At 43.4% G+C, this 10,374-nt stretch overlaps 1 protein-coding gene across 1 annotated transcript; it reads right to left on the bottom strand.

The window, feature by feature from the left end:
• Nucleotides 1-1,777: 1,777 nt before the first annotated feature.
• On the bottom strand, nt 1,778-9,704 carry LOC141106157 (gap junction beta-7 protein-like). Its single transcript, XM_073596690.1, has 2 exons — nt 9,450-9,704; nt 1,778-2,983 (listed from the first exon to the last, which is right to left on the bottom strand). The coding sequence occupies exon 2, from the start codon at nt 2,971-2,973 to the stop codon at nt 2,290-2,292; it is 684 nt and encodes a 227-aa protein (XP_073452791.1). The 5' UTR covers nt 2,974-2,983; nt 9,450-9,704; the 3' UTR covers nt 1,778-2,289.
• Between the last annotated feature and the right edge of the window lie 670 nt (nt 9,705-10,374).

Below are 10,374 nucleotides of genomic sequence, written 5' to 3' on the forward strand. Positions count from 1 at the left end.
CCTGACAGAATTCAACAGCTCAGCAGGGGAGATCACTGAACTAACCCGGCATGGTTAGCACAGCAGCTCCGACCGTAGCTGACAGTTTATTTTTTTTGTCCAACCCGTGGATTTGAACGAAAAAAAAAAATTAATAGTTTGTACCCGGCTTTAGTCTGGTAAAGGAAGTTGGAAAAGAACAGATTAAAGGCCACCATACACGTTAGGCCTCTTTCAGATGAACGATCCGTACAGGTCCACCTGTCAGTTTTTTAGGTGGACCTGAACGGACCCTCCATAGATCTCTATGGAGCGTCGGATGTCAGCGGTGACATGTCCGCTGACATCCGACCCGCTCCGATCCGAAAAAGTGTAGCGGAGGAAAAACCTACTTTTCCATCCGTATTCGGATCGGATCGGGTGACGATGGACTCTACGGTCCGTCGCCATCCGATCCCCCATTGGGGAGAGCGGCACTGTGACAGGTCTGTCGCTGCACAGTGTGCAGAGACAGACCTGTCATTTTCCTGCTCAGTGGGGATCCGCCCCTTTTAGAGAATACAGAAGCAAGTATCATTTTGTACTACTAAGTGATTTGTTAATGATTACAAGACAGTAAAATAGAATCCCTACTGTGAGCAACAATAGACCCCACCCCAGCAACAGTAGACCCCCCCCCCCGAAACAATAGACATCCCTCAGCAACAATAGATCCCATACACAATAGACTGTCCCCCCCCAGCAACAATGCTCCCCCACACCAAAAAAAAACACCACAGCAATAATAGACCCCCAGCAGCAACAACAGATCTCCCAGCAGCCAACATCAATAGACCTCTCCCTCAACAGATGATCCCTTCCAGCAACAACTGATCCCCCACCAGCAACAATAGACCCACCCAGCACGAATAGACCCCCATGCAAAAATAGATCCTTACTAGTGACAATAGATTCCCCAAGCAGCCAGCATCAATAGACCCTCCAGCACACCCCAGCACTCCTTTCCATTACATACATTTATTGCTGGAGGTGCCGGAACTGCGTTCCCCCGCGTTCCCGCTGAAAAAAAGCTCTGAGAGTGGTAAATTATTAGAAACATTTTTTTTAGGATTTACTGCCTCACTTCCTGTCCCAATGCCAATGGTTTCATCAGACAGAGTGAGGGAAAGTCTCCAATAGTCTCCTTTTCGAAAGGCACTTGGTGGCAATGTGGCGGTTAGAGGCCTTTTTTTATATATATTTTTGATTTTTACACTAACAAATGCACAATAAAATGTTGGTTCTTCTCATACCTCTCTTCCTTATTTTTCCCCCTTTTTTTTTTTTTTTTTTCGGGGCTTGGTGACTCAAGTCAAGATTCACCAATCTCTCACTGGGTATACCGTCACTTAGGAGTTGATGTGTTTTTACTTAATATGATACAACTTTATTTTTTTTTCTCTCCACTTAATTAGGGGTGTAATGATTGACTGGTGCACTGCGAGATATTAGGAACCTGAATAGCTAGGGAGGTTGGGGCCCTCAATTTGGAGGTGTCGGAGCAAATTCAACCCGTACAATATACTGCATGTTAAGAGGGGAAGTGTTTTTTTCCTTCTTTATACCTTTTTTTTTCTTTCTTTTCTGTTTTCCTTTTTTTTTCTCTTTCCTTTTTGAATAGAATATTTTGAGATCTGTGTATAGAGTTTTTGATATTATGTAAATGTTGTATATGGACACATGTCTTTGTCCTTAGTTGATTGTTAAGCTGAATTCTAATAAACTAAAAATGTAATCATAAAAAAAAAAGAAACACACACAGAAATAAAAATACTTTTTATTAGTAGAGTAGGGAAAGGCTAAAACACCTGTAGGGTTTTTATTGCTGTCTGTGTTCCTGTAGTAGCTATTCCCTTATATCCTCTCTAGTAAAACTTTGGCCACCCGGATAGATAACAGTAAAACCCAGGGGTTTAAATCCCTCCCTATGCCAACCAAAACGTTAAGATGAAAAAAAAAAGTGCGACTTTATACAATTTAATACAACTTCCTTAAATAATTAGCTTTAACACAGCAAACCAGTACAAAAGGAAATTGTATAAACTGCAACACAGATATCTAACAATGACTTCTTTGGATTATTGTGTCGTAAAAAGGAAGCAAGTTTGGACTTTGGTCTCTAATTTGTTGTCACAGCTGTTCCTGAGATGCAGTGAACAAACGGACAGTATGCTGTTAGCAAAAAGATTTGAAATTACATTTGAAGAAATGCACACTACGTTAATCATGATTTTGCTTGCAATAGGCATCCTAAAATGCAGCTTAACGATGCTAGTAGCGTTGCTTCTTGGTTTGCGCCTGGCTGCCTGAGGGCCCACTTACGTTCTGGATGGACGGTAGCCAGGTTAGTAACTCCCAGAAGCAAATCATGGCACTGGCTGCAGAAGCTGCACAGAGGCTCAAGTTAAGGATATTCTTAACAGCCGCGTTTATATCTGTGCAGATGACAAATGGTTCGCACAGTGTAGTATGGCACTGAGTTGTCCTCTTCTGCACAAATCCTTCTGTTACTTTATAAAAGGTTAAAATGAAAAGGCCTTCAATAAGTATCCTGCTCATCAGTGCGATTATGTGTAATTTCATTTGAACAGTCCTTTTCCGGAGTTGAGCGTGCATCCATCCTTCCTTTCCCTGGTAGGCTGAGCGAGTGAAACAAACCACACACATAGACTGAGTAAGCAGGCACACCAGTTGTAAAGCGAAAAGGTTGAATGAGGAGAATGGGGAGAACTCATCGAAGCAGCTTGGCTTACAGAGAAGTTTTGAGGTGTTACAATGGAAGTTCTTCTCTTCATCCTGCCATATTGTCCGATATCCAACCATTAAGATTCCAAGCCGAGCACAAAGGAGTACAGCTAAGCCTACACGACCTATTCGTGAGGCGAGCGATGAGGACCCACTCAGGAGGCAAGTGGCTATTTCCACTTCTTGATATGCTTCTGCAGTCATAGCCATGACCGATTGCCTGTAAATGTACAGTAAATAGTTGTAAGCGGGTACATAAAACAGTATTGCAAATCACTGCTATCTAGATTGGATGAACTTTTTGGTAACCAATATCAATAATGAAATGTCAAATTGCTCAAAACTGATATTTTGTTTTTTGATAGGTAATGGAGACTTAAATGAGCAGTTTCTTATATTTTTATTTCTTAGAGACTATGCAGTTGAGATGCATTATTTGTAGTAGCTGTCCCACTCTCATTGTTGGATTTTTGTAAACCTAATTTCATATTATTATTATACAAGTTTTATATGCCGACAACAGTTTACGCAGCACCTTATAATATAAAAGAGAGACAGTACAGTTACAGTACTATAAAATACAAGAGGGTTAAGAGGGCTATTATAAACATTGCAACAGAAAGAGCTGAAACATGCGAAGGTGATCCGGAACGCCCCAACACTCCCAGGTAGAACAAAATCAGGGATTATAAAAGACAGAACTTGCTGTTGGAGTGTCCAAGACTCAGCCCACTTGGTTCCACCTGTAACTAATACACTATATTGTAAAAACTTTTGGACCGCCTGCCTTTACAGGCACATGAATTTGTCTTAGTATGTAAGGGTTCAATATTGAGTTGGCCCACTCTTTGCAGCTATAACAGCTTCAACTGTTCTGGGAAGGTTGTCCACAAGGTTTAGGAGTGTGTCTATGTGACTGTTTGATCATTCTTCCAGAAGCGCATTTGTGAGGTCAGGCACTGATGTGGACGAGAAGGCCTAGCTCGCATCTCTGTTCTAAATCATCCCAAAGGTATTTTATTGTGTTAAGATCAGGACTGTGCACGCCAGCCAAGTTTCTCAACCCCAAACACATTCATCCATGTCTTTATGGACCTTGCTTGCTTTGTGCACTGGTGCACAGTCATGTTGGAACAGGAAGGGGCCATCTCCAAACTGTTCCCACAAACTTGGGAGCATGAAATTGTCCAAAATGTCTGTATGCTGATGCCTTAAGAGTTCCCTTCTCTGTAACTAAGGGGCCAAGCCCAACCCCTGAAAAACAACCCCACATCATAATTCTCCCTTCACCAAATGATTTGGACCAGTGCACAAAGCAAGGTCCATAAGGACATGGATAAGCAAGTTTGGGATAGAGGAACTTGACTAGCCTGCACAGAGTCCTAAATCATTTACATGGAGCACAACTTTCTTCTATTTCCTGTTTCTAATCTATTTTTCTTTTCATTCATTATTCCTTCTCAATTTTTAGCTTTGCACCAACTTGTTTAAGCTGACCATACGTGGAGCAAATTTTCGCTAGTTCCCCAAGAACCAGCTGATATTGAGGTGTGGGTGACTCTACTGACACCACTCAGCCCTACGTTTTTCAATCAAAAGAGCCGGGTGGAAAATTGTCGACCGAACAGTGATTGCAGCCAGTCAGCTGCAACTACTGTTCGGGTATTGTCAGGCCCTGGGTCTGAACCTGCAACCTCTGCTGTGTCTGGCAGTGTCTCTTCTTGCTGAGCCACCTGGGATGTAGGAAAGTAACCTGGACAATTCCTTAAACAATCTTGCCATGAACCTTGTTTCTCTTGAACCTTGATCCCTTTGCTCCTCCCATAAACTTTCTATTTTAACCATGCGTTTGCACGTCCTGTTTGTGCTATCTCAATCCAATATCTTGCTCTTGTCACTCCTGCTGCCGTTCGTATCTTCACTACCACTCGTTACCGACCTTTGGCTTGTTCCTCAACTTTGCTTCTGTTTGATCCCAACCTGCAACCATTTATTACCGACCTTTGACTTGTAACTAACTATACTTCTGCTTGATCCCTACCTGCTATATCTGCTACTGGACCCCGGCTTGCTCACCTGCTGGTGGGGCAATCCTGAGGACCGTGATCTGGTGCTAACATGCAGCAAAACCCATATCCACCATCAGGAGCTCTGGTGGTCAGTGCTTAGACTCCGCGCCTCAGGTGAGCCTGAGTCATCCGCCATGGTGACCTGCTTCTTTACTTATCTTGCTGGTCGGTAAGGGCCTCTCTACTGTTATAGCTACTGGTCTCTGAGCCTGACCCCTCGACCGTGACAGGTATTCTGACAGCTACAGGTGGCAGCTTCCAGAATGGAATAGCTGGCAGCAGGAGATTTATCCATCCGCATTTAGCTGAAGGACAGAAATCTAAGAGTGTATAGCCAGCCTTAGATTTATTTTAGAAGGCTTGCAGTAGGCCGGGGGGGGGGTCACCCCAAGTACATTGTCTCTTACTAGCAAGGCCAATCCCATAGGGCACAAACTACCTACAAGTGATTTTTTTCTTGTGAAGAGTCAAATAATGTACAGCTTTTTTCCAGCTGCATTGTCCTTCTGGTTTACTGTAGAAGCATGAAGAGTGTGTGGCTGTACTCCCTGGGCCTCTTCCAATGATCTGGCTGTTCTTCTGATGCAGCTGAGTGTATTATCACATACTCTATATTTTTATTTATAGGAAGGTAGGAAGTTTTATTAAAACTTTAAATGGTAGATTTTTGTAAAAAAAATTGTGCATGCCACATTTAGCTGTTTAAGTGATCCACAAAGCATTTTGCAGTGCTTTACAGAGTACTTAGACTTGCCCATTATGAGCTAGCACCCTAATTCACAGTCATACACTAGCCACATTGAAAGTTAAATAACTGAACTTGCCAGTATGTTCTAGGAGAAAACCACAGCTGACATGGCAAGAACACACCAATCCACTGTAATTGCTACCAGTGGCCAGACCCCACCCTTCCTTTTTGACCCCCCACTTCTCATAAGCCCCACCCCATATAGAATCCAGTCCACCCACTCTTTCCCCTGTATTCCACTTACTTCCAGTTATAGTGTCAGGAGTATTCAGCTCAGCATCACAGGACAAAGTAGCTAGCCCCAGAATCACAAGACAGCGTATATAGCTTAGCCTCACAGATCAGGGTATATAGCTCAGCCTCACAGATCAGGGTATATAGCTCAGTATTACAGATCAGGGTATACAGCTCAGCATTACAAATCAGGGTTTACAGCTCAGCCTCACAGATCAGGGTATATAGCTTGAGATTACAGATCAGGGTATATCGCTCAGCCTCACAGATCAGGGTATATAGCTAAGCATTACAGATCAGGGAATATAGCTCAGCCTCACAGATCAGGGTATACAGCTCAGCCTCACAGATCAGGGTATACAGCTCAGCCTCACAGATCAGGGTATACAGCTCAGCCTCACAGATCAGGGTATACAGCTCAGCCTCACAGATCAGGGTATACAGCTCAGCCTCACAGATCAGGGTATACAGCTCAGCCTCACAGATCAGGGTATACAGCTCAGCCTCACAGATCAGGGTATATAGCTCAGCATTACAGATCAGGGTATGTAACTCAGCCTCACAGACCAGGGTATATAGCTCAGAATTACAGATCAGGGTATATAGCTTAGAATTACACATCAGGGTATAAAGCTCAGCCTCACAGATCAGGGTATACAGCTCAGCATTACAGATCAGGGTATATAACTCAGCATTACAATTCAGGGTATAAAGCTCAGCATTACAGATCAGGGTATATAGCTCAGCCTCACAGATAAGGGTATATAGCTCAGAATTAAAGATCAGGGTATATAGCTTAGAATTACAGATCAGGGTATACAACTCAGCCTCACAGATCAGGATATATAGCTCAGCCTCAAAGATCAGGGTATATAGCTCAGCCTCAAAGATCAGGGTATATAGCTCAACCTCCCAGATCAGGGTATACAACTCAGCATTACAGATCAAGGTATACAGCTCAGCCTCACAGATTATGGTATATAGCTCAGCCTCACAGATTATGGTATATAGCTCAGCCTCACAGATTATGGTATATAGCTCAGCATCACAGATCAGGGTATATAGCTCAGCCTCACAGATCAGGGTATACAGCTCAGTAATACAGATCAGGGTATAAATATGCACAGTCAGCCCTGGGCATGCACAAATCTGGGCATCTATCAACAGTCAGCTCTGGCCATCTACACTCAGCACAAGGCATCCACAGTCAGCTGGCATGCTCCTTGGTGGGAGCTGAAATGTACCCTAACATGGCACTTGCCTGCTGCCAGGGTCCCCTTCATAGCCTGGTTGGTGAATGCAAGAAGCTTCCTCCTGATAATCCCCTGGTATGGATTATCTTGCTGACAAATCTGTGTTCCGTGCAGTGGCAGCTGACAATCCCCCCGCCCACAGTGCGCGACTGACAACGCCCCCCCGCCCGGCCTGCGGCACGGGACCGAGAAAGCCCATCGGGCAGCCAGCAGTAAGGCACCTACCCAATCTAGGGCTGTGGCTGGGGCTGTGGTCTCCTCTCCTCCTCTCCTCTGGTGCGGGCAGTGGCTCCGGCGTCAGCTCCTCCCGCATCTCCTCTCTGTTCTCCAAGGCGCTAGGCATCCAAAAGGATCGCCTGATGCTTTGGCCAATCAGGAAACAGGTCACATGGCCTGCCTCCTGATTGGCAGGGAGGAATGTTAGTGTGAAAATAGCGAGAATTTATTCGCTAACGCCACACAGTTTAGGTGGAGTGCGCCCCGAGCCCACCCTCTTTTGAAGCCTATTAGAGCTTCTGGCTCTAATCAGATGCTTAAAAAAAAACACCCCCGCCATGGGAATTCATGAGCTCGGCGTCCTGAAAGGGGCCAGGTGCATGGTTAGGGGGGCGACGGCAGGGATAGCGAGGGCGGAGCCCTTAATGCACGGGCCACCACTGCTAACTACCAACTGTCTATTTTAAAGTTAGTATTATAAAATACAGGGATGGTGGGGGGTGTCAAATTTAAAATTTCATGTGCTGTATAAGAGAGGTAAACACATGCAGTCAGCTGATATTACTGCATAAATATGGTTGATAGGGTGAGACATGAAAAAAAAGCACTGGGTTCAGTGGTGTAAGCCCTGGTTCACGCCAGTGGGACCTGTCATGCGACTTGACAGTTCAAAGTCGCATGACAAATTGCACCCCTTTTGCAGCAGTGGAAATGTTCAAATTGGTGCGACTTAAGTCGCAGGGACTTTGAAAAAGGCTCCTGCACTATTTCTGTGTGACTTGCACTAACATCTGAGAGTGTCAGCAAACCACAATTAAATCACACTGAATAGTCGGCTTTGAAGTCGCATTGATGTAGCGTGACTTCAAAGCCGCACTGGTGTGAACCAGGGCTAAAGAGTAAAAATTAAGAGGAAATAGCTGAATGTAATACACTTGTTTAGCCTCTATGTTATAGCTTCTGTTTAGGGAATTTGTTTTTATCTCATTAAATATTCTTAAAGCTAATTCATTTTCTCATTAGTGACTCTGACTAAGCAGTGTGTTTCTTAGAAAATCTCTATTGTGACAACATTGCCTGGCATTCTCCCTATCATCAAATTTAATTAAGCATGGTCATCCTGCAGCGGAAATATGCATTTCTGCTGTTAATGTTACAGTTGTACTGTTTCTTTTAGTCCCTCCAGGTTAACTTTTTTTGCAAATAAATGATAAATGGTGGCACCCTAATTAAATTAAGTGTTCCGCACAACAATCAGAAAGCCATGAATGTGTTTATGTCAAAGCCATATTAGTAAAGTAATGCTATAGTAATTGACAACAAAATGCTGTAAAAAATAAAAATAACAAAAAAGGATAAATAATATCTAATAAAAGATTTAAGCCTTAAATAAAATGTGTTACCAAGAAAAAAACTTTGACACTATTTGCATGAGACAAAGGGATAAGATTACCCTCTTCATCTATGAGACCTAAAGCTGGCCATACAGTTTGAATTTTTGCTTAGTGGGAAGCCCTGTCCGCGCCTCTTGCCTGATATTCTTCGATTTAAAAAAGCTGGGTGAAAAATTGTCGGTCGGACTATAATCTAATCAGATGCAACTGCTGTTTGGGTATTTTGACAGCTGCCATTGGTAGTTATCAGAATACAATAGCTCAGCGGGGGTCAGGTAAGTGGGACGGGCGGTGGATCCATCCGGGCTGTATAGCGTGGATGAAAAAAGCTGTTTGATTTTTTTTTTTTTTTATTCATTTAGACTGCTGCAAAAAAAATCTAATAGTGTATGGCCAGCTTAAGCAAATTACTGTTTCACCATATAACCCACTGAACTAGACCAATGCCTTGTTAAACCTACATCCAAATATCTGGATCTGTAAGTTTTGCTATACAGAAGCAATCAATTTAGAGAAATAACGCAAACTGCCCAAAAAGCAATTCAATTCCGTATCCTTACCCTAAAATCTCTTACTACATAGACATTTTATATGGAAAGCAGAAGGTTCCTTTTTGTTTGATGGTAAGGAAATATAAAATCATGTAAAGTGTATTTTATCACTGGCAATGGGAAAATGATAATTCCAGTGATTTGTATTGTCAAGTAAACAGTGCATTGTCATAATGAATGGTTACATCATTGTACTAGCATGTAATAGAATCCATGCTCACCTGGGTGTCTTGGTTACTGCTTCTTCCTTTACAACGTTGGATCAGTTTTCAGGCCTGTATTTCACTGTCCTAGTTTAAAATCTTTTAGCTGGATTACTTGTTGTACATCGCCTCAGATCTCTTTATACACAGTCTGAGTTGTTAGCCTTTGCTGGCCTCTGTGTGACTTGTTCTCCGTCTCTACGACACAGCTCTTCCTCTTTTCTGTCCTGAGCTTTTTGTTTATCCACAAACAGTAGCCACAGATGGGAGGAGAAAGGTGATAAACAGAGATCAAGAAAGGTGGGGATATGGCAGGATCTCAAACTATTCTCTTTTTAATTTGTCAAGAAGTACAGCAACCATGGACTGCTTAAAAACATAAAGTAGCCTATACTGTATATTCATGCTTCTCAATTTATAGGTAGATACTGCCATAGCTGTTCCTGTATTTGAGATTATGTAGCGGGGATAGTCCAGCCTGAGCTCATTTGGCTGGGCTTTTCCTTTGGGCAGTTCGTTTTGCACTCCTGTGACCCGTTTTCAGCGGAGAGTGGGCTGAAGTCCGCTCTCTGCTGACGTCACAGAAGTCAGTCCAAGCACCGCGTCATCCCGACATTGGAAGTCTGGATCCGCCAGGTGCCTGGACTGACACCCGGCTCAGCCTCTCAATGAGCCGCCCCTCCACAGCTCAGCACTCCAATGAGCGAGGAGGGAGATGAGCAGGGAGCTGTAACTGACAGTCTACAGCTCTCTGCTCACAGAACTTTGAAAACCGAGCGATCGGCGGTGTTCAATCGCTTGGTTTTTAGTGCAGAGGCGCTGGGGGACAGATGCAGCATCCACCGAGGTAAATATTAATCTAAAAAAAAAAAAAAAGAAACCCTTACTTCTCTTTTAAAGTTCAAGGAGGTCTGCTCAACATCATTTTCCTCCAACAGAGGTC

This window comes from Aquarana catesbeiana, linkage group LG01 (assembly GCF_042186555.1).
Source record: "Aquarana catesbeiana isolate 2022-GZ linkage group LG01, ASM4218655v1, whole genome shotgun sequence".
In the NCBI taxonomy this organism is placed as follows: domain Eukaryota; kingdom Metazoa; phylum Chordata; class Amphibia; order Anura; family Ranidae; genus Aquarana; species Aquarana catesbeiana.